General features: G+C 38.8%; 1 protein-coding gene across 1 annotated transcript in view; it reads right to left on the reverse strand.

The window, feature by feature from the left end:
* The window catches only part of ZCWPW2 (zinc finger, CW type with PWWP domain 2), a 68,806-nt gene extending 45,981 nt beyond the window's left edge, over nt 1–22,825 (reverse strand). The window contains exons 1-4 of the mRNA XM_015565961.1: nt 22,534–22,825; nt 20,411–20,468; nt 16,222–16,569; nt 6,149–6,308 (exon numbers count right to left, since the gene is read on the reverse strand). Of these exons, the coding sequence (XP_015421447.1) occupies nt 6,149–6,308; nt 16,222–16,502 (441 nt within the window). The 5' untranslated portion in view covers nt 16,503–16,569; nt 20,411–20,468; nt 22,534–22,825. The remainder of the gene's footprint in view (nt 1–6,148; nt 6,309–16,221; nt 16,570–20,410; nt 20,469–22,533) is intronic.
* Between the last annotated feature and the right edge of the window lie 2,961 nt (nt 22,826–25,786).

Consider the following 25,786-nt stretch of genomic DNA (forward strand, 5'->3'; position numbering starts at 1 on the left):
TAATCATAAAAAAATAATTAAAAAAAAAAAGAACCCCACTATAAAAGACCCATTATAAGGCAGACTTACTTATGAGGGGTATGACTCTGAAGGCAATTTAATGAGCCTTGTATTTTGGCTTAAAAACAATGATCTGACTCTGGTTTCTTTAGCAGAAAATAAGCACTTCCAGAAAATTGAGAAAGCTACACAATGGAACTTCTTAGAAAAGATGACTGCAATTCCACTGAAGAGTCAATATGAGAAACCTAGTTGATACTTAAGGTAAACAGAATAAACTTGGTCATTTATTTGGATTTGGACTTTTAACTTCAGTAGAAGTTCACAACTATCTAAATTCATAAGAGATGAAGGTGGGAGATGACAGAGGTGAATTCAAAAATTTACTTGAAACATCTAAGTCAGCATATATAAATGTGAGTGAATCAAGAAGCAGAATAGAGATAGGGGAAAAACTGGTTTCATTCCGTTGCAAAGGACCTGAAACATAGTATTTCCTATTCTCCTTCCAAATTCCATCAGACAAATCCAAAGTATTCTTGGGGGATTCCTGATATTGAGGACTATTCATTCCTTCACCAAGAAGTCGGATTCAGAAAGTTTTAAATTATCTCCTGCTTTCAAAAGTTCTTAAAACTTTCATTTACCTTAAACTAGAAAAGCATTACAGCAATGGACTCTTTCAGCCATGTACTAAAGAATCAAAAGATAAGATAGATGATCAATTCAGTCTATTTCACTCAATTTCTGGGACCATCATGTTGGTTGATTTAAAAAAACACACACACAACACACACCCCAACTAAAATCATGCCATTTGGACATATGGTCTTAATCAAAAGAAAAAATATTATTCTCCACCTTTTTGTTCTTGTATGTTTTTTGGTGCTCCCTTTTACAGATACTAGTCTCGAAGGGGAAAAATAATGATTTAGCTATGTATTTCACCTATATTCCCATTGTAAAATATCAACTAATGTTTATTAAGAGCCTACTATATGACAAGCACTGTGCTAAATGTTTTATATATACTATCTCAGTTAACCACTACAACTTTTTTTTAAAATATATTTTGTTAATTTTTTACAGAGAGGAAAGGAGAGAGATAGAGAGTCAGAAACATCGATGAGAGAGAAACATCGATCAGCCGCCCCCCGCAAACCCCCCACCGGGGACGTGCCCGCAACCCAGGCACACGCCCTTGACCGGAATCGAACCTGGGACCCTTCAGTCCGCAGGCCGACGCTCCATCCACTGAGCCAAACCGGTTTCGGCTATTAACCACTACAACTTTATGAGGCGGGTACTACTATAACTTCCATTTTAATATGAGGAGTGTGGGATTTGCAAAGGATAAGTGACCTACCTGAGTTCAAACATCTAGTAAATAGCACAGCCAACCTTCAAACCCAAAGAACCTGGCTCTGGAGACTGCCTTTTTAACCACTATGACAACTTCATTCTTTTCTTAATATACATTACTACAAAAGTTTCCTTGGCAGACTAGATTATTCACAAAAAGATCACAGTTATAGAAACATGTTCTAATTCCCTTAACCTTTCTCCGGGCCAAAAACTAAAGGATGCTTAGAAAACAAGCAAACAAAAAGTCTTAAACTAATAGCAAATTACAGAAAATTTTACATCAAATATAGAATCCATATGATAAAAAACTTTTGAGAGTTTGGTAGCTCTACAGATTTGCTGCAAATGTGGTTTTCCACTGAAGTGGCTCAATAGATTTGTATCCAGTTTCACTCCATTACTCTAAGAGCAAAATGCTGCCTGATAATCTAGTCTACAAACGGGCTAATCCTTATTACATACTACATTCTTAGTATTTGGATCCTAATGAATATTAGAAGCAAAACACTTGCTTGAATAGATGTTATTCCAGATGCACTTGTGTAATGACAACTACTGCATATATAATTTGAAAAGTCAAGAGTTCTGCTTAAGCAAGTCTACCCAAGACTGTCATTCAACATGAGTATCTATTTATATAAAAGGCTAATATGCTAAGTGTCCGACTGTCTGACCAGTTGCCATGACACGCACTGACCACTAGGGGGAAGGCACTCAATGCCGGAGCTGCCCCCTGGTGGTCAGTGTGCACCCATAGTGGGAGCCCTGCTCAGCTGACTGGGATGAACAAGCCTGGGATGAACAGGCTCCTCCCCCGCCACCTGCCGCTTCACACACTATTACATCCCTCGGGGGATGTTGGATGCTGGTTTCAGCCCAATCCCCACAGACCACGCTGATGGACCCCACCAGTGCACAAATCCATGCACCAGGCCTCTAGTATAGAGATAACTCCAATAAAACTCCGATGCTTCATGATGTGAAAACTCAGCAGTTCTCTATGTCTCTCTGGGCTGTACATCAGATCTATCTGAGCAACTTAAAAACGCTGAGGCTTGGCCCTACTCCAATACATTCTGATTTAACTGATCCAGTAGAGTAGAACCCTACCATTGCTGTATTTTTGTTGTGTGGTGGTGTTGTTACTGTTTTGTAAAGCTCTATAATGCACATCCAGGCTTAAGAAATGCTAAACTTGTAGTCTATCAAGTAGCAGTCTATCACATAGTAGTCTATCAAGCTAAAAAATAAATCTGCAAATAATGAGTTCTGCAAACATGTACCTACTAAATACAGGAGAAAGATTTGTGCCAACGAGGAAAGAATTTTATTCCATGCATTGACTCTTAAAAAAAAAATAGCCATTTAGCCCTAGCCAGTTTTGTTCAGTAGATAGTGTATCAGCCCGAGAACTGAAGGGTCTCAGGTTTGATTCCAGTCAAGAGCATGTACCTCAGTTATAGGCTCCAACCTGGTCATGGCACATGCCGGGAGGCAACCAATTGATGTGTCTCTCCCCCACCCTTCCACTCTCTCTAAAAAATCAATGGAAAAAATATCCTTGGGTGAGGATTAACAACAACAACAACAAATAGCCATCGGGTACACCTTCATGTACATTTTATCTGAGTAATTATCAGAGTGATATATATTTTAAATACAAACTTTCAAAGGAATCAAGTCTTTAAAATAAAGGGGGAACTTTAGCTTTTTTATAGCTACTGATTTTATGATAAATGAAAAAAATAATGTATGAATAAACCAATATAAATTACAAATATGCAATCTAAATATTGCCTTCAACTGTTTTCTAAAGTATATTGCACTGCATCTATAAGTAAGTTTTATTTATTGGAGAAAACCCTACCATTCGTATTAATAGACAATAACAGAGTTCTTTCGCACTTTAAACAATAAAATTACTAATTCAGTGGTCCCATAAACATATCTACCAGGGGGAATTATCTATTTAAAAAAAGAACTAGACAAACACGAAATAAAAGAGTTAAATTTTTTATAATCTAAAACTAAAAACATTCCATTTTCTTGTAAATACATGGAATGTCTTTCTAGAGGAGCTTATTTCTCTCCCACCTTAACATACACTGCAAAATTAATATAGTCCATAATTAGTGAAAATTCGGAAATATTATTTAATCACTTGTTAAACTAAGCTTATACAACTAGGAGAAAATGATGTTGAAATAATGTATGAAGTAAGATTTAGACAGCTTAAACCAGTAAGAGTCATATGTGCCTCTCATTCCTTGTTGAGTTTTAGAAAAATATTGGACAATGTATATCTTTTCTCCACCCCTTCTAGAAAAATCTTAAAGAAAGTCTACATTGTCTACTTTATATTACTTGTGTAAGTGATCTTTCTTATGGGGGGAGGAGGTATGAATTTAATATCTGGATCACTGTGGTGCAATATAGAGATAGCATCTGAGGATACAGGAGCTCCAGTGCAAAAAGGACAATAAAAGATTAAACCCCTGGAAGTCTAGGTAATAGAAATACAGGTTGAAGTCAAGACTATCTCCATCTCCAGGAGACAGGGACATAAATCCCAGCTATCTCCAGGTAATACATAGTTTGGAATTAATACTTTTCAACCAATTTCTCAGACGTATCATTTTTTACCATTTTTCTACCCTGGTTGTCTGTATTCCCTGAGTCCACCACCTTGCCTTGTGTTTCTTGAGTCGATTGGAGCAAGGAGGCTTCAGTCACGGGTTAATCTCCCCTCCCTGGCACACTGAGATCTTAGGTAGCCAGGAGTAGGGAATCAGAGCACAGCCAGTCTGGCATGTGCCAGCTGAACTGAAGTGAAAAGGAACTAAAATTTCAGACTTGAATGAAGAGACCCACAGAAGAAGGCACCCCTATTATACAAGCTCTAAGAGAATAAGTGAAAAAAAAAGGCACAGGTAAGAAAAAAAGAGTATAGGCCAAGAGCAGAGCCTATAGGTAGGTACCCTGAATGACAGTAGAGGACAGAGCCTGCCCCAGAGCCTGTGGGCACCCAGTGAGTTATCCACCCAGAGTGCCTGGCTAGTTGGGAAAGGGGTGAGGAAGAGCAGAAACCAACACTTAACTTTCTTCTGCTCTCAGCCTTTCATTCATTTAAGCAACCTTGAATTCCTGGTCTTTGCAAGACTTTCTAAGTTTGCTTTAATGCTTTCATAAGGTTAAAAACTAATGTCTACTGATTCTTGTGTGTTGGCTTTGTTTTGCATCAAATTTTTTTCCTTGTCCCAGGGATTAATGGTATGCTCACTGATACCAGACTACTCAAATTAATCATGACAGGAGTCAAACCCTACAAGTACTACTAGTTCTGACAATTTTAAAATACACTTTGATTTTTTAAAATTTATATTTACATATAATTTCTAAAGAGTGTCCCAGCCCTGACCGGTTTGGCTCAGTGGATAGAGCGTTGGCCTAAAGACTCAAAGAGTGTCCCACTCGTCCTTGTTAGCTTGGCTCAATGGATAGAACATCAGCCTACAAACTGAAGGATCCCAGGTTTGATTCTGGTCAGGGGCACATGACCAGGTTGCAGGCTTGATCTCCAGTAGGGGATAGTGCAGGAGGCAGCTGATCAATGATTTTTTCTCATCATTGATGTTTCTATCTCTCTATTCCTCTCTAAAATCAATAAAAAAATATGTTTAAAAAAAAGTGTCCCACTCTATCACATTATCAAATATCTAAGCTTCTAAGGTCTGCTTCATGAGAAGCTAGACTTCCCCATCCTTTAGAAGAGGAGGGGACAGAGAAGGGAGGACACTCCTTCCTGTCTTCAGTGACTATCAGTACAAGTACCCAGGCATACATCCAAGAAGTCAGAGTCGAGAAGGTGCTCACATTAAGATGACTGGTTCACAACTCCTGTGACATGAATATAAGCGATGTTATTCCACACTGAAATAAAACAGCCTTTCCTTCCAGCTGTTTTCAAGCTGAAATGGGCAAATACACTGCTCATGTCAAAGACAGAGTAAAAGCCCATTTTAAAGTACCTCAAATCTCCACAGATTTACTTATAGTGTGGGTTAAAGGGCACGCCTTAAATGTACATACACTCATATGTGTAGTTGAATACATTAGCTTCTCATTAAAAAATAGACACTATCCAAACTGAGGAAAAGGAATCCACATTTCTGACATCAGATTTCTAATGAAAGCATGATTTGCAGATGAAAAGTTTTAATATTAAAATACAGACAGATAGCTGAGCTAATTTATAATAATTAAACCAAATCCATAGAAACAGGTCCAGTTTACCTATTCTCATCAACCTGAGAGTCCAGTCTATTCATTAATTGGACTGTGTGATTTAAAGTTTAAAAGGAATCAAAAAGATACTGATAGAGCTAGTATAATGAAATATTCCATTTGAAATTTGAAAATCTGGTTGCATTACATAAGTAATTTTCCCTGTTAGCTACAACTTAGAGTTTTCTCAAAAGAATTAAAAAATTTCCAAATAATCTTAAAATTATTTCAAAACACAAGTATGTGAAGTCCTCAGTTGATTTACACTATATTTCTATTAGAAAAATAAAATTTTAAAGTACCCCACAACTATTTTTATATCCATACTTCCTTTGAAAAACTGCTTTAAAAATAAAAATGAGTTTAAAACAAAGAGTATATATTATTTGTTTATATAAATACAAAAGTTAATCATTATGTATCTTTTAAGATCTGAGACAAAAATGGCAATAATTAAAAACAAGTGCAAGAAGAATAAAGTTTTGATTTTTCTACTTACCTTTAATGTGATACTATAATGTCCAACAAATGTTGAATTTATCCATGATGTTGAATGGGGATCACCCAGGAATTCTATGTGATACTGTTCAACATTTCCATCCAGGTCATAGGTCACATATTTACCTTTAAAAGGATCAGGGCAAAGTATCCCTGGCCAACTTTCAAAGAAAATTATATTTAATTATTTTGATGCTTTTAAAAAAGGCAGTCATCAATATATCTGTCATAGTTGTATATCAAACTTTCTTCTTTGAATTTAATAAATTATTAAACTTTAACATATCCACATTTTAAAAGTAGGATATTCATTTGATACAAGTAATCAGTTGTGCCTTTATAGATATTGAAAGCTTTGAAATAGTCACATATTTAAGATATACATGAGATATGAGAAAGAATTATAAGACAAAGGGGTGATCTCCAGGGTCTGTAAGAGACACTTAGGTATTGCTAAGAGAAAAAAGATTCATCAGAATCATGACAGGACTGACTCAACTCTAACCAATCAGAATGACTAATTACTAAAATGTTAACCCATTGACAGGGCTTCTGAAGGGGTAGGAGAGCGTTGGCATTTCCTGAGCCAGGGCTGCCAAAAGGGTACTGTTAGCTCAGGCTGTGCTAACTCTGGAGATTGTAACTTCTGTGGGACAAGCAGAAGTAAGTTCAGCAGTCAATATTGTCCCTCCCCCGCACCCCCATCTGCTCCATTGACAGGTGATCACATTGCTAAAAATCCTCAGTGCAGGAAATAAAATTTATCCTTTACTAAAAATAAATCTTTAGGGTTTTTTTAAAATAACATAAATCTCTAGAAATTCCTTGGTATGTTTTATTTTTTCATTTGGCAACTTAGTTGTAACTAGTTTACCAATCTCTCTAGACTCTGACCTACTATTCTTCAGAAAATAAAGCAGGAAAAAAGGTACTAAATAAGGTCAGGAAGCTGTGACTAAATAATGTACAATAGAAATCTGAAGTTTATAGTTCATGACCCAAAATATACATATCTAATATACCCAGACATTCAAAGATCTGTACAATTATCAAGTTCTATTTCAGTTTGCTGCACTATGGAGTAAAAAGATAACAAGGTTCAAATCAGGAGACCCAGACTCTAGTTCTGCCTTTTCCCAGACAAGAGGCCTGCAGCAGGTAATGAGGCCTCACTGTAACTCTGGTTCCTCACTGTGCAGTTACTAAATTGAAACAAACATGTGTTTTACACATTTTAGTTTTTAGGTAAATTAAAATATTTTGAAGTATCATCATTATATACTGAATTGTGTACAATTCAATTTATATGTTGAAGTCCTAACTCCCAATACTTCAGAATGAGATTGTGTTTAGAAATAACACCTTTAAGGAAGTAACTAAATTGAAAGGTGGGCCGTAATCCAATATGAGGGAGGACCATGGGAAGACACAAGACCCATCTACAAGCCAAGGAGAGAGCCTCAGATGAAATTAACCTTGTTGACACCTTGACCTCAGACTTTTAGTCTCCAAATTTGTGAGAGAATAATTTTCTGGGTTAAGCCACCCAGTCTGTGACACTTTGCTATGGCAGCCCTAGCAAACTAATACAACCATATATAGTTAAGATAATTGGTACCATTGAGAAGTAGCAGGAATAATACAAAAATATTTTTGCCTAATTTCAATAATTATTTTAAAGCTAAATAAATGCAACAGATAAGTTTAAAATCTAAAGGATGCATACAAATCATGCTGCAAAGAATCTGAAATCACAAAAATACAAAATCCATATATTGTTTGGATTTGGGGACTGTGGGTTATTGATATCCTACTAAATTATCAATTGATATTAAAGTTATGGAGTCATAAATATAGAAATGTATCTACCATAGCCAACTATAAAGAAGTTTCACAGATTATAGATTAATGGAAAGAGTTTATGCTTAGCATTATTAAGGTAAAAACATTTGATCCCAGGAAGCTGATAAGTCCCAAGTAGAACTGCAAGGAGGTGGTGACTTAGGTGCACTGTCACCAGAGATGATGGAGTGTGAGAATGGAACAGCCATCCACTGTTCCCTGATGCTGAGCAGAGTCCTGTCTGTGGCTTTGGGCCTCTCTAAGGGTAAGGGAGGTAGAAGGCTGCCTTGGTAACCTTCCATCATGGAAGAGGGGCTAGAGGCTTACAGATTGAGTCACACTATCTGGAACCCAAACGAGCCTAATAATTTGGAAGAAAAGGAAACGATAATGGAAAGCAAACGGTGGTTCAGGACTTAAATGAAGACTGTCTGGTTATTATTGGGTTCACATAACAACATATGAAAGCTCTTACTGGGCTGTGCTTAAGAGTAAAACTCAAGTGGAGTTCATCTTTTGAAACTAAGTTGGAAATCCACTTTCTGAAGAAACCCAGTCAAAAGAAGACTTCAATAGACAAATGACTAAGAATAAGTGGCAGCTGCAATGGAGACCCCCAACTTATTGAACACCAAGGAACAAGTAGGTGCTTCAATTAACAGCTATTTTAAAAGAACCAAACTGATTGTTACATTATATTTGTTTAAACTTTTTGTAAAATATAAGGGGCTCACACTTAATACTACTGATTTACACCTCACAGCAATTTTTAAAAGGATCATTGCCAAACAATAGCAAATTTATGCATAGCAACTACTCCATTCAGTGTCAGTCTCAGGATTTCTAACACTTAAGACATGAAAGAAATATTTTGCAATTATGTGTAAGATGAGCTGGTATTTTTCTGACACAAATTCTGATATAACTGTTTCTACATCAAACCTATTGGGCCCAAGAGTCTTCAATCTAAATCACTACTCTATAAAATATATATATAAAAAGATGACTTTAAAAATTATTGAATGCCAACAAAAGAAAAAAAGTTTCTGTTCATTATTAAAAACATGCTATATTATAGAAAATATTGCATGTTGATTCAGAGATGAATTATGCGAAATTCTGTCAAATGTCTAAATAACTCTGGCACTTTTGTATTTCTCCAGGTGGTGCAAAGGAATCATGACTCCTAGTCTGTATATCTCGGCTAACACAGAATGCTCCTAAACGGTAGGAAGAGCCGAGCAGAGGCAGTAGATGTAGAAAACATGATTACTTCCCTGCAGCTGCTACATCTATCATCCTCTCTGACTTGCTGTGATTCAAAAAAGCTGATGTCCATTTTTGCCCTCACTCTAACTTCAATTTCAGTTCCAAAACTGTCAATGATGACAGCACATTGTGCATGTCTACTTCCCAATTTTTCACTTTCATATTGATGGGAAATTCTGAAGCTTAAAGGTGAAGAGGGAGAGTAAGAATAGGCAGCACAATGGAAGTGTATCAGAATTACAAGGGAAGTGTATGATCAATTTTTGAATCTGTGGGTGTAAAATGTACAAATACAACAAAGTCAAAAAGGTACCTAGTGTTATAATCCCCTTAGGAGGGAAGGAGAACATTTTGGCAGAACAAGTGGTAAATTCAAAGAGAAGTGCAAATCCTATATAATAAAAGCCTAATATGCAAATTGTCCCCTCAACAGTTCAACCAGGATTTTGACTGTTCACAATGACGTGCGCTGATCACCAGGGGGTGGCATGGAACATGGCAGGGGTTGGCAACATGGTGCTGGCAGTGGGTGGCAGTGGAGGCACTGCCAGCCCCATGGGCCCCAATGAGAGCGGGACCATGGCGGGATGGTGGAGCAGGAGAGCAGGTGGTGCCAGGCCAAGGCGGGTGTGAGTGGGGCCCGATCAGCTCTCCGATCACCCCGCAGATGACGACCAGCGGTGGGGAGTGGGGCCATCGCCTGGCTCCTAGGCACTGAGGGAGCTGAGTGGGGCCTGATCGCCCCCCAGACAGCGACCAGCAGCGGTGGTGGCGGGGGGCAGGGCTGACACTGGGCTCCCAGGCACTGAGGGAGCCAGGTGGGGGCCCAATGACTCGGGCAGAGGGGGGCACGTGGGGGCCCAGGGGTCCAGGTGCTGCCCAGGGCCCAGAGACCAACTGGGACCTGCCCTTCCATGCCAGACGCTCGGGCTTTGACCACTGGCCAGGCCTAGGCACTGCATCCGTGCACAAATTTCTAGCACCAGGCCTCTAGTATATTATGAAGAAACTGATATCTTACACATTTCTTATCCAGGAAAATGATCTTTAATGTGATAGCTATTGACCTCAATAGGAATTGAAACTTAAGCATGAATTTATTTATTTCCAATGAGAAGTACATGACTTGTTTTTAACTGTGGTTTGGATGTTTAAGAGGAGAGAAAATTTTACTTGGGCCTCATTCCTAATCCTTGAGAAACAGAATAGATGAGCTGGAATCATCACTAACTGAACATTATACTTGTCAAGAAATCTCTGGCTGTGCCTAAATGCAGGGGTTGTTGGGGAGAAGAAACTTCCCATCCATACACACACATGCGCGCACACGCGCGCGCACACACACACAGTATATCAATCCATAGGCAAAAAATACGAAGTAATTAAATAATAATTTGTAATACTGAAAGGATCTAGTAGAAATATCAATTTATAAATTTACATACTATATCTAAAATGTATCACTGGACTGGTTTGTTAAACTAAAGACATATTTTATTACTAAACTGTTTTACTACATTACATTAGGATGCAAATATATTTTCTATAAACTAATTTTCATATTCATGAGAAAGCTTTGTATGTCTGTGTAAATATGCCCAAGGTAGTTATCCTAAACAGAGCCTAGCTTCTGTTTGACAATGTGTCCTACTATACTAAATAAGATATGCACTGTTCTCTTTTACTTTAACTTCTATGCTCTTTTTAGTTGAATACAATGCTATTCGCAATTTTTAAAAATCAAGGCTGCTTAAGCATTATGGAGATAGTTTTCCTCTTCCTAGTACATGCAGATATCTCCACCACAAAGCAGAGAGACATAGTCCAAAGGCAAGAGCTTGCATCAGTATTTTTACAAGTACATAAGTGTGTGCTAATTCACAATGTGGATGTAAATATAACTATTATAATTTGATTTTCCATAGAGTTTGCTGTAGGAAAAGAAAGTATTACTTTATTGGCAGGTGCAAGCACTGGGCGGGACCATGGCATGCAGGAGCAAAGAATTTCAGTAACCACCAGAGGTTCACCCCGATGACAGTGACCAGCGCCCCATCTTGGTCTGGCACCCCAGCTCACCTGCTTCACCATCCTGCTGTGCTATGCCAACATCAGCCATGTTGAGTGCTCTGCTGCCTGCTGCCGACACCCACCATGTTCCACGCACCCATGGTGGTCAGCGCACATCATAACGACTGGTTGTTCAGTTGTTCTGCCATTCGGTCTATTTGCATATTAGGGCTTTTTATATTATATATAGATGAGTCTTGTGTAACTTATCATCCTATATAATAAAAGGCTAAATCCTATATGATAAAAGGCTAATATGCATATAGACTGAGCAGCAGAACATGATATACATATATATACATATATATGCATATATATACACACACACACCCATACAATATTTCACATTTGATACCTAGAAAAGCTCTCAGCAACAAAATGTACAAATCTCAGAGTAATTTCCACATCTGCAGATATTAAATGTATTAGTTTGTTATGGCTGCCATAGAAAAATTACACAACCTGAGTGGCTTAAACAACAGAAATTAATCTTCTCACCATTTTGGAGGCTAGAAGTCCAAGACCAATGTGTCAGCAGAGTTGGTTTCTCCTGAAACCTCTCCCTGACTTGTCGATGGCTTCATATGGTATTTGTTCTGTGCATCATTGGTGTCTCTTTGTATATAATCACCTCTTCCTATAAAATCACTCAGATTGGATTAGAGTCCACCCTAAGAGCCTATTTTAACATAATTGCCTTTTTAAAGGCACTAACTCCAAATACAGTTACATTCTGAGGTTAGAGCTTTAAAATGTGATTTTGGAGGACATAATTCAACCCAAATCTAGATATATGACTTGAAGGCCTCTTGTGTGTGTCTTAGGTGTATGTTAGAATAAGCTCACCACAGTTTATGAAACCAAACATATTCTTCATGCAAAATAGTTCAATATGAATGCAAACAAGGTAACATGAGCTAGAGTATCCCAGATTTAAGAATGTTAAGTAGGAGAATGTAATATAAAATAGTAAGGGATTCTGGGAAGAAGACAGCAATGGTGTTATAGTTTTAGAATCTCCTGATTTTCCCATAAATACGGACAGAACACTTATAACAGAAAGGCAAAACCTGACACAAAACCTCTATAACAAAACTAATTGATAAGCTATACCAGTGGCCGGCAAACCGCGGCTCGTGAGCCACATGCGGCTCTTTGGCCCCTTGAGTGTGGCTCTTCCACAAAATACCACGTGCAGGCGCGCAGGTACAGTGCGATTAAAACTTCATGGCCCATGCGCAGAGGTCGGTTTTCGGCCTGGGCGAGTCTATTTTGAAGAAGTGGCGTTAGAAGAAGTGGGGGATGTCGGTCGGGCAACAGGAGACACAGGGCAGAGGCGGGCTGTGGGATATGCAGTGCGGGGTAGGTGTGCATCATTCATGCACGAGTTGAGTGAGCCAATCAGTCAGCAGTCTCATTGTGCAGTGGTTAGTGCTAGTCGCATCCGCAAACTGCGCGTGGGTGACAAAAGTACCTACGCAACGCATAAAGTTACCTGTATTTTTCCAACCAGCTGCAAATCCTACAGGTATTTTTGTCATCAATTTAAGAATTGTAATTATTTTGTGTTGGTGGCTTTATTATTATAAAATGAGGACGTTTTTAGCAAAAGCCAGCTTAGGAGTACCCTAATTAATAACAATGTACCTAGCTATATAGTTTAAGTTTAAAAAATTTGGCTCTCAAAAGAAATTTCAATCGTTGTATGTTGATATTTGGCTCTGTTGACGAATCAGTTTGCCGACCACTGAGCTATACACATGCAAAATGTAGGTACAAATTACCAACACTTACAAGATCCACATTATTAGCATCTTTATATATGAGAGAGAACAAAGTGGGAGGGGGTAGGCAACCAGAGTTCTGATGTGTTTGTGACATAAGAACCTTAAAACCATAAGTTCTCTTTGGAAAGTCAAACTGAGTACAGCAGTCAAAATTGTGAGAGGGACTGCAACAAAATTGAAAGCATTAGAGTAGCCTGGGCCCTATGAACACTTAAAACTAACTGACGGAGCTCCTTTTCAGAGCAAAAGCTCACGCTGAGGAGAAACTGTTGGGAGTATAATCCAAGTTTAATAGGGCAGGACCAATAAAAATAAAAGAGATGGTACAAATAAAAGTGGGAATATAACACTAAAGGTTGAATTAATACAAATTAAGAAAATAATGTAGGTTGTGAAAAAATATAAATTAGACTTAGAGAAACTAAAAAATGTAGGTTTTGAAAAAAAGGAAGATTTGAACAGACAGGTGACAAAACTCATAAAAACATTTCAAAATTTTTCAGTAAAGACTAATCTGGAAGAAACACAAAAGACATTACATTCAATTGATAATACCTTCAGAAAGATAGAAGATGAAAAATAATTAAAATTTTAAAAATGAAAAGAGTTGAAAAAATGCCAACGATAAACAAAGATCTACCATAAGTATTATATGTAAGTCCCAAAATAAGAAAATCAAAACAATGTTAACAGGATAAATATAATTTTAAAAAGTAATTGGAAAAAAACCACTTGAAACTATATGTATACTGCACATTACATTCTTGGAAAAAATCAACCCAGAATGGGAAACATTGAGGTAGACAATAGTAAATATACAAAAATCTAAAGAAGAAGAAGAAGGAGAAGAAAGAGGGGGAAGAGAGGGAAAAGAGGGAGAGAAAGAGGAAGAAGGAACAGGAGGGGGAGGAGGAAGGAGAAAGAGAGGTAGGAGAAAAATAATAATATATTTTAGGTTTCTAGGCAGCAATTACAGAATACACATTCTTTTCAAGATAGGCCATACTGGGCTATAGAATACAATTCAATGAAACTGACTACAATCGATTTAAATTAGAACTCAGTAACAGTAAGTTATTTTTAAATCCCCAAATATTTGGTAATTTAAAAACATACTTCCAACAACTCATTTCAAAGAATACTAAGAAAATTAATACATCTTTCAAACTCAGTGGCAATATAACACAACATACTAAAATTTTTGAGATATAGCTAAAGAAATACTTAAAAGAGGAAAAACAGATTTAAATCAGTTACCTAAGTTTCCAATATAAGAAACTAGAAAAAGTAGAATTAAACCCAAAGAAATCAGGGAAAGAATTATGATGACATCAGGAAACAATAAGAAATTAGACAAACAACAGAAAAAAGTTGAATCTTTTAAAAGTTTTAAAATTCATAAACTTAGCAATACTATATCTCAACAGTTTATTATAAAATAACTAGAGGCCCCGAGATTCATGCACTCGGCAGGGGCGGGAGCTGGGGGTGGGGGTCCTCAGGCCAGCCTGCGCCTTCTTGCAGTCCAGGAGCCCTAGGACATAAGCCAGCAGTGGGTCATCCGTAGCGCTGCCTCAGAGGCGAGGGGCTCCCGCCACCGCCGCTGCGCTCACCAGCCATGAGCCGGGCTCAGGCCTTCTCTGGCTGAGCAGTGCTCCCCCGGTGGGATCGCACTGACCACCAGAGGGCAAATCCTGCATTGAGCATCTGCCCCCTGGTGATCAGTGTGTGTCATAGCAACCAGTTGTTTTGCTGTTTGGTCAATTTGCATATTAGCCTTTTATTATATACTAGAGGCCCAGTACACAAAAATTTGTGCACTCGGGGAGGCGGGGGGAGATTGAGGGTCCCTCAGCCCGGCCTGTGCCCTCTCGCAGTCTGGGACCCCTTGGGAGATAATGACCTGCTGGCTTAGGCCTGCTCCCGGGTGGCAGAGGGCAGGCCCAATCCCTAGGTGCAGCCCCTGGTCGGGCCCAGAGCAGGGCCGATTGGGGACTTGGAGCACTGCCCCCTGTCATGCACAGAGCAGGGCCCATCAGGGGGTTGGGGAGCTCCCCCCATCACGCACAGAGCAGGGCAGATCAGGGGGATGGGGTGCCACCCTCTATCACCCACAGAGCAGGGCCGATCAGGGGGTTGGGGCACCGCCACTCTCACACTCAGGGCAGGGCCGATGGGGAGGTTATGGCTCTACCGCATCACAGACGGAGCAGGGCCCGTGGAGGTGGGGGGGGTTAGGGCGCCGCCCTCTATCACCCACAGAGCAGGGCCCGTGGAGGGGGGGGGTTGGGGCACCGCCACTCTCACACTCAGGGCAGGGCCGATGGGGAGGTTATAGCTCTACCCTGTCACACACAGAGCTGGGCCCACGGAAGGTTGGGGGGAGGGGTTGGGGCGCCACACCCTGTCACACACAGAGCTGCAGGGCGATCAGGGGTTTGGGGAGCTCCCCCCTATCAGGCACAGAGCAGGGCTGATCAGGGGGTTGGGGCGCCTTCCCCTGTCATGAACAGAGCAGGGGGGATAGGGAGGTTGTGGCCCCACCCCCTGTCACACACAGAGCCGCAGGGCGACACACCCCCTTCAGAGTGGGGGTCCCCACTGGGGTGCCTGGCCAGCCTGGGTGAGGGGCTGAGGGCTGTTTTCAGGCTGGGACTGAAGCTCCCAACTGCTCTGTTTTTCTTTTTTTATTTTTTATTATGGGCCAGCTTTAGCTCTGGCTCCAGCTCTGAGGCCTCTGCTGCTGAAAGCAGGTATCTGGTTTGTTTGGGTTCTATTATCGAAACACTGTATCAACTCCAGCTCTGAGATCCCGAGTGGGCTGAAAGCAGGTTTCTGGGGTTTTGTTTAGCTTCCATATTTGTAACAATGTTTCAAACTTGCAGCAAGTTCAGAGGCCGACAAGGCAGGCGGGGAACGTTGGTTTCCTCTGTCACTGAAGCAAGCAAGCCTCATGTTAGTTTCAAGCTGCCTGGCTGCCAGCTGCCATCTTCACTGGCAGTTAATTTGCATATCTCACTGATTAGCCAATGGGAAGGGTAGCGGACATACGCTAATTACCATGTTTCTCTTTTATTAGATAGGATGATAATAGCAAAAATCTTACCTTGGCCAATTCTTGAATTTTACCAAAACCAGGCTACCAACAGGTAACTGTGAATAGACAATCTTAAATCCACTTCGATGAAATTGAGACTCTTCAGGAAAGTCTTCTTCAGAAATAGAGCACTTATTATATTTTGAATCAGTGTTCATGTCGCAATACCATGATTCATTGTGATCAACTCTAGCTGCATCCTCAGTTGACAACAACCTCCATTTCAAACAACTTTCACATTGAACCCACATTTTGTTTATATATGTAGTGTTTTCCATAGAGGAATCCATTGCAGTGTTACAACAGTCTACTATTGTCTTACTGTAAAATTTTTCTTTTTTCGTAAATGAATTTAATCTGGAAAATAAGAGGAAAATAAAAGAATAAGGATTCAAGAGTATAAGAAAAGTTCAATCCAAAACCTGAGAAATAGTTCTTTAAATACCCTCTTTGCCCACCTACTCTCTTTCCTTATAAAGATTATACATGTTGAGCATGTTGTGTTTCCACTTACCCAGAAGAAAAACAGATGCATCAATTCCTTGGGGCTCAAAATGCTCCAAAATTAAAAACAAGAATAGTATGATGAAGCAGAAGACTAGAGGTTAATATCTATTAATCTACCATATCACACACAGCTGGTAGATATCCAATACTTTTGCCATAAAAAATAGCTAAGCCTTATTGAATGTTTGTTCTAAGTGGCTCATGCACACAACTTACATAGTCTTCCCAACAACCTTAGTATAACCATTTTTAAAGAAATATTTTAAAGAAAAAACAGAAGCAAAGAAATTTGTTTAAGGTTCCAGAGCTTATATATGGTAGAGTAGAATTAAGATGAAGGCAGTTTGGTCCCAAATTTGGTGATATTACCTACTAAGCAGTTCTGCCTCTGCGTATATATATATTATAGCATGGCTTGATTAGACCATTCTTTTTCAAATTCTGAGGAAAATCAAATGCAGAAAAACATTTTATCATATGAAAATTTGAAATGCTTTAAGAAAATTAAAAAATATTTGCATGTATAATTTTATCTTTTATTATAATTTAAGTGATTTGAAAAAGAACATTTATCAGAGCTTTCTTATAAAAATTTTAAACTTATAAGAAAAGTTAGCATTGTATGATTAAGGCCTCAATTTCTAACTTCAACAATAATTGCTATGTGCATACTACTAAAATATAGTTAAACTAATAATTACTGTAATTAATAAAATACAAGTAAAAATATTAGCATCTTATTTTGCAATGCAAAACCTATTTTTTAAATTTAAAAAAACTTAGATATACTATATTAATGAGTTAGAACACTACTAGCCAAGAATATGCATCATTTAAAAAAGCTCTTAAATCATGATTTAATTACATGTTTTGAAACTCATCATATGCCTTTCCAGGATAACTACAAATAGCTTTAGAAGAAAACTGCCAATATATTACAATTGACACAATTCACAATTTTTTTACCTACTAATTCCACTCATGTAAATGCATCCAAAGAAAATTTTCCAGTTTCTCTCCTGTTATTTCTAGTTTCATACCATTGTGGTCAGAAAAGACGCTTGATATCATTTCAATGTTCTTATATTTGTTAAGGCTGGTTGTTGGCCTAACATATGATCTAGCCTGAGGACTGTTGCAAGTATATTTGAAAATATTTATTCTTCTACTATTGAATGTCCTCTATATGTTAGATTCTTTTCATCTAAACTGTACTTTATGTCAAATGGTCCTGTATTTAACCCCTTCCCCGGCAGAAACGTGTATACTCGTTTTCACAAAATGTTCTTTTTCAGTCGTCGACGAGTATACTAAGAAAATATGGTAAAAAAAATATGGTTTATAGGAAGACGAGTTACAAACTGTTTTCATAACCAGCATCAAAAATACTATATAGAACCAAAATAAAAAAATTAGTCTGAAAAAGAAACGTTTTTAACAAAAAAATTGTTGGGGAAGGGGTTAATTTGTCTGAGTGATGTATCTATTGTTGATAGGGGCATATTGAAATCCCCTATTATTATATTGCTATCTATTTCTCCCATCAATATTGGCTTCTTTATTTTGATGCTCCAACACTGGATGCATAAACATTTTCAATCCTCTTGATAAATTAACACCTTTATCATCTATCTATATAAAACCTAATATGCAAATAGATTGAACGGCAGAACAATCGAACAACCAGTTACTATGATGTGCGCTGACCACCAGGTGGCGCGTGGAACATGGCAGGCATTGGTAGCAGGCAGCAGAGCGCAGAACATGGTGGGTGTCAGCCATGGCGGGATGGTAGAGCAGGTGAGTGGGGGCACCAGACCACGGCGGGGTACTGGTCGCTGTCATTGGGGAAGCCTCTGGTTGTTACTGAAAATTCTTTGCTCCTGTGCGTCACAGTCACACCCGGCGCTCGCACCTGCTGCCGGCGCCAGCCCCACTTGCACCCGCTGCCAGTGCTGAAGCCCGGCGCCAAGTGATCAAGGCCATTACCGGACGCCGGCAGTGGGTAAGAGCGGTGGCTGCTGACCCCAATTGCCCCTCAGGGCTTCTTTATCTCCCCCTGCTCCTGAGGGGTGATTGGGGCAGCAGCTGCCACTTGCACCGCAGCTGGCTCCGGCCCCAATCGCTCCACGCCATCAGTGGGAGCAAACGGGCCAGCATCATCAGCATGTGGGAGTGGTGGCAGAGGAAGTGGGGCTGCTGGCAGACAGGAGTCCGGGGGTCGCAGCGGGAGGGGCTGGCAGGGACACGGAGGATGGGCCAAGACCCGTCCCTGTGCCCACTGCAGCCTCGTGGCCCACAGTTCCTTTCAAGGTGCACAAATTCATGCACTGGCCCCTAGTTATATAATAACCTTGACTTTTTTTCAAGTTTTTACTTAAATTCTACTTTGTCTGATATTAGTATCATAACCTCTGCTTTCTTTTGGTTTCCATTTGCATGGAATATTATTTTTCATCCCTTCACTTTCAAGGTATGATTGGAGAATGAGTCCATTTACATTTAAAGTATTTTTTTATATATAAAAAAAGAGCTAGTAACCTTTTTATTCTTTTCTGGATGTGTAGATCCTTTGTTCCTTTTTTCTTCGGTTGCTCTCATGCTTTGTGATTTTCTGTAGTGGTATTCTTTGATTCCTTTCTCATTATCTTTTGTATATCCAGTATAAGCTTTTGCTTTGTAGTTACCACAAAGTTTACATAAAACATTCTATAGTCCATCCTAAGCTGATAACTTCACTGGCATACAAAAGCTCTACACATTTACTTTCCCCCACATTTTGTTTTTGATATCACAATGTACATATTTTTATGTTGTGTATGCATTAAAATGGTTTGTAGCTAGACAAAATACTTCTGTCTTTTAACATTTATGAGTAATATGTTATTTACACATCACCATTACATAATATTCTGAATTTTACCTTTACCAATGAGTTTTATACTTTCATGTTTTCATATTACTGATTCGTTTTCATTTAAGCTTAAAGAAAAATTTTAGCATTTGGAGCAACTCTATAATGTAGTGATTAACAGTATGGGTTTTATGCCAGTCAGACCTACATTAAGATCTAAGAATATCTACTGAATAGCTGTGTGGCCTTGGGCAAACCATTTAAAATATTCTTACCTGGAAAGTGGGAATACTACCAGCACCTACCTCATAGAGTGTTCTAAATGTTCACTAAAATAATGCATGCATGGTATGAAGAAGCACAGCACATAGTAGGTGCTCATTAAATGGTTGCATTACTTTCTTTTCTTAAACTTTCAAACTGCATCAACTTACATTATTTGATATATCCCAAATATATCCAATGTGTTCTGTCTCTATGTCTTAGCTCATGTTATCCTCCTTACTCTATCATAATCTGTAAATTTTCCACTTTTCAAATCTACCTCAAATACCATCTCTTTTAAGAAGTTTTTCTGGATATCCCCAACCAGCTGCAATTTCTCCCTGCTTGACCTTCATGTCCTCTTAACTTGTGGTATGTATAACATTCTGCTTCATATTATAGTGATGTGTAATGACTACTTCCTACCACTAGACTGTAAGCTATCTGGTGGAAGAGGCATTATGTTTGTGTTGCCAGCAATGAATGAATTGATGATGGAAAAATTGCTTCTGTATATTGATTCCAAAATGCCTATAAAGTGCTTTACATGCAGGGAATTTTCATATCACTTACCTAATTTTGTTCAATTTCTCCTATACTTCTGTGAAGCATCTGGAACTGGATAAATATTCTAACAGATGGGAAAGGGATTAGTGAGCAATTTTTATTTGTAACAATACATTACAATGCATTACTAGTTAAATTGAATTTATTAAAGAAACCACCAAGGTCTGCAGAACTCCATTAAACAGTTCTAGACAACTTAATACAGTATAATCATTATATATAATTTGTAGTATTAAAGTGAAAATCGTGAGCTAAAGAAGAAAATAAGAAAATTCCGTATAGATTTTACATAAATTCTCCAAAGATTTTTTGTATTTAATGAATGTTATTTTAGAATGTTATAGCAGAGCCTGAAAAAAATAAGATCAATTTTTCTTGAATAGAAATATTACATAGTTCCGTTGTTCAACAGAACAAAGGTCTTTAAGATGGAGTACAGACAATGTGAATTCTTGTGAAGCATCAATTTTTATTACAATGTATATACATTTTATGACTGATGCATCCCAGATGGTAAAATTACAACGTACCCAAGGAGTTCTGAACAATATAAGAATTTAATGAGACTGTGTGAATAAATACATACAGAAAAGGAATGAAGATAAATGGCTACTTATAATAGAAATTGCTTTTATTGTTTGTATGTGAATGAGAAAAATGACTGTTCTTCCAAACAAACAAACAAAATTGTCATTTTTCTTTTGCTCTCCAACATTGTTGTTATAGGAAGTAATCCATTTTTAACCACAGGCTATCCCAGATAATACAACTCCTCTAGGTTTGAGAAAAGTAATGGTATCTGTATTGCTGTCTTCAAAGTTGGGGCATTTCAGCCTTCTAATTTTAATTTCAATCACTTCTATTTTCTAGATAATATCTCACCTGTAACCAGCACGTGCTAGATTGTTTTGGTCAGCCTGCTGTTCATAGATGTCATCACATCCTGCTCTCCATAATAGATATTGACTGGCATCTAAAGTCCTTTTAGCCAAAATCTACCAGTCCCATGGCGTCCTATGGTCATTTTCAGACCAGGCTTTAAGGGGTCCTTTTATAAACGGACTGTTAGCCCCATTTTCTCTAACACTTTTCCTTATTTCTTTAAAGGTATTAAAGGAGAGCGGTTCATGCATTCAGTTACCTTGCTGATCTTGCATCACTGGGCAGCCAAAAGCTCTCTTTGTAGCATAGCTTGCCTGGCACCTGATTCCATAACCGAGGACCTATTGATGAGCCTTCCCACATCAGAGGCCCCATAGCCAGACCTAGTTGATAAGCCTTCCTACATCGGAGGCGAGAATCTGGGACCTTAGGTATTACAGGCTCTACAGGCTCTATTTCAGGAGGAGGAGGTGGTAAATCCTTCTGGCATTCTGTAGGCTTTTGATCCTCAATATGAAGTGGGCATTACTGGCCCAGCAGTTGAGCATCAACCCAGGAACCAAGAGGTCATAGGTTCCATTCCCAGTGGGAGGCATGCAGCAGGCAGCCAATCAATGATGTTTCTCTCTCATCAATGGTTCTCTCTATCCCTCTTCCTTTCTCTCTCTCTAAAAATCAATAAGATCATATTTTTAAAAAGACAGCATTACTAATCCTGCCTACTTTCAAAGAGAACTTGAATAATTTTACTGTTATAAATTAAAATTTTATAATAATCAAGAGACAGTAGAAAAGGATGAGGACTTGGAATAAAAAAAAATATAGTTTTTAATCTTGGTTATGCAACTTTCCAGCTGTGTAATCTTCAGAAGGCCTCAGTGTCCCCATCTGTAAAGTAAGGAGAGTAGAGCTAGATGCCTCTAAAAAGTTGTCCTGCTTTAATGGTTCATGATTGATGCATTCTGGTTGTTTTTTTCAAAAATCTCTACTCCCTGTGCTGGATTATCAGCTCTTCAATGTTCTTTTTAGCCACATATCAGAGTTTAAATTTCACCAGCCCCCCTTTCATCACTGTGTTAGTCTTATTAGCTCTGAAGACTTATAAACTTTATTTTCTTTGCAGTGCATGTTGGTTTTCAGTGTTTATTCTGTCTTTGGTTCATGTGTTATCTCCCTTACATAGGAAATCATATTAGTCTACAAGATGTATTTCTTGCCAGTCATTAAAATGTGGCACTCTTCATCACCTTCAATCTCCATCTGGAGCCTTCAGACTGATGTCTTCCAGTATCTCTCAGGAAAGATGCTTTTATCACAATCTTCAAAACAATTAATGATAGCAGATATAAATTCCCTTTGGCAAATGTTAGCAGAGTTTCACTGACCTTCCCACCTAACCACCCAAATCTGATGTTATCAGCTCTGAAAATAGGGAAGTCTAAGAGGAGTCCATATTCTTCCAATTATTGGCTATATAACTTTGAGAATCATTTAAACTCTTGTAATTTCATCTGCAAAATTATTATATCAGCCATACCGATTTGGCTCAGTGGATAGAGCATCGGCCTGTGGACTCAAGGGTCCCAGGTTCGATTCTGGTCAAGGGTATGTACCTTGGTTGCAAGCACATCCCTGGTGGAAGGTGTGCAGGAGGCAGCTGATCGATGTTTCTCTCTGATTGATGTTTCTAACTCTCTATCCTTCTCCCTTCCTCTCTGTAAAAAAATCAATAAAATATATTTTTTTAAAAATTATTATGTCATAGAGAGATTGTAAGGATGCTTTTTAAAAAATAAATAAATATAATAGTGAACAGTAATAGAAATAAAAATGCATCTGTACCAAGGACAGTCAAGTTCAAAAGTTTTGCAGTACTCCCAGAGGGAGAATTTTAAAAAATTATTCTTAGAAAGATTTTATGAAGGATAAAAAATACTACAAAGAAGAAAGGTGAGGTCTATAATAGCAAAAAGAAATAGGGGTTCCACTGGGATGAATCTGAAGAAGTCACATTATCAACCTAGCAAAGTTTAAAAACAATATATTTACAATTTTAAAATAATAAAGAATTATTTGACATTCTCTTACACTATTGAACATATGAATTTAGGTATACATAATTTTTGGCATATAACAATCAATAAAACCAAAAGCTGGTTCCTTAAAAAGAAAATATTCAGGAATAAGTCATATCCTACATAATAAAAAGGTAATATGCAAATGACCCTAATAGCAGAACAACCACTGGGCCAGTCACTATGAGACGCACTGACTATTTCTTGGTCCCTTTCCCTGGCCGTCAAGCACAGATCACCCAATGGCGAACGGGGAACTGGGGATGGGTGGCAGCGGGGGGCAGGGCCGGCTGTGGGTAGCTGGGGAAGATGGCCCTGATTGCAGGGCAGGCCTAGGGGCTGTACCTGCGAATTTCGTGCACTAGGCCTCTAGTTAGATATATAACTATAGGACTTTAAAAATTTTAAATTACTAGAGGATAACTTGTATATATTTAACTCAAAAGGAAATTTAAGTTTCTTTTTGAGCATAAGAAAACAAAGACTATGTTAATCTCATTTTAAAAAGTAAACTTGTAAAAACCCTACTTAAAGCAGGTAAGATCTGTGAAATGAATCAGATCTGTTAGAGAAAAATTAATCATGGACAAATATCCAATGAGAAGTAATTAATGTGTCCAAGACTGGTCCCTTGAAAGGTGGCCTCACAAATGTGATGTCCCACAAAGCTCCATGGAAATTAACTATGGCCATCAATTCTGGCCAACAACATTTGGATTTCAGTGCCACCTCCAGCTCCCATTATGCCAGCCAGGGAGCTGGTGCTAGCCCAATCATACATACTGATATGGCTTACTGTGTTGCAATCCCACTACTAACACCCAACATCTTGAAGCTAACTGTACTCACAAGGCTTAGATTTTAGGTGGGCTGGGACTGCCAATCAACCTTGAATGCCATGCTCTCAGAATTGTGCTAGAATCAAAGTTCTGCCACATTATATTACTACTAGAAGCCCGGTGCACAAATTTGTGCATGGGTGGGGTCCCTCGTTCTGGCCTGTGATCAGGGCTGTCTTGCCCAGTCGTAGTCCCAATTGGGGCTGGCTGAGGGGGAGGGACCCATGGGAGCTTCGCTGGCTGCAGGAAGTTGGCTGTGGGAGCACACTGACCATGAGGGGGCAGCTCCTGCATTGAGCATCTGCCTCCTGGTGGTCAGTGCGCTTCATAGCTACCAACTGGCTGTCCAGCTGTCTGATCATAATGGTCACTTAGGCATATATAAAATAATAAAAATGTTAGACAGCCCTTGGGGGATGTCTAACTGATGGCTTAGGTCCACCTAAGTCATCAGTTGGACATCCTTAGCACTGCCACAGAGGGGAGAGAGACTCCTGCCACCACCACTGCGCTCACCAGCCATGAGCCCAACTTCTGGCTGAGCGGCGCTCCTCCTATGGGAGTATACTGACCACTGAGGACAGCTCCTTGGTTGAGCTTCTGCCCCTGGTGGTCAGTGCACATCATAGCGACTGGTCATTCTGCTATTTGGTTGATTTGCATATTAGCCTTTTATTATATAGGATAGATTGTATTCTGGTCATGCTAAAGAAGTAGCTGGTGTTTCTCTAATATTCATTAAAAGCTCCATAGCTCATGGTCAACATCCTTCTACAATGAAGTTTGTCATAGGCCTTATTAGATCTCTATGTTTTGATTCAGATGGAATGAGGCAAAAGAGATTCATCAACTGAGCTACTGATCCCTGTCTGTGACTCTCTCTGAGAAATGCTGCTCCAGCAGGGCTAAAAGGTATGCTGCTTGGCCACCTGCACTGTTTGCATGACATGCCACATTACAGATTAAAGAAGGAAAACCATATAATAATAACATTTGCCACCCCAAAAGCATGTGAGAAAATCAATATTCACTCATGATTTTTACAACAAAAAATGAAATTTCAATCTCGCACCATTTATATAAAAAAAAACTTCAGTGACTAAATAATAATGTAAAAAAATATAAAATAACATATATAACACTGAAATAAAAATGTATTTGTATGTAAAACGCAAAAATCATAGAAGATTGATAAACATGTTGAGATTCTGTGCAAATCCTATATAATAAAAATGTAATATGCAAATGGTCGTTATGCCATGAAGCGTAACTACGGGATCACGGATCAGCAGGAGGGTGGGGCAGCGAGCTATTAGAGGGGGGTGGTGGTGGTGGTGAGGGAAGCTACAGGAGGGTGGGGCAGCAGGCGGAAAGCTACTGGAGGATGGCAGGCTACTATTGCACGGATTCGTGCACAGGGCTACTAGTAAACTATAAAAACTCCATAAAGTAAGTTGAAAGGCAAGAAATAGACAAGGATGAAATATTTTCAATATACAGACACTTGGATGAATATTCAAAAATACCTAAAGTATGAGGTGAATGTACTCAGTAGAAGAGCTTCAGGAAAGCAGGGAAGACTCAGG

The sequence above is a fragment of the Myotis davidii genome, unplaced genomic scaffold, assembly GCF_000327345.1.
Source record: "Myotis davidii unplaced genomic scaffold, ASM32734v1 scaffold1350, whole genome shotgun sequence".
Classification (NCBI taxonomy): Eukaryota; Metazoa; Chordata; class Mammalia; order Chiroptera; family Vespertilionidae; genus Myotis; species Myotis davidii.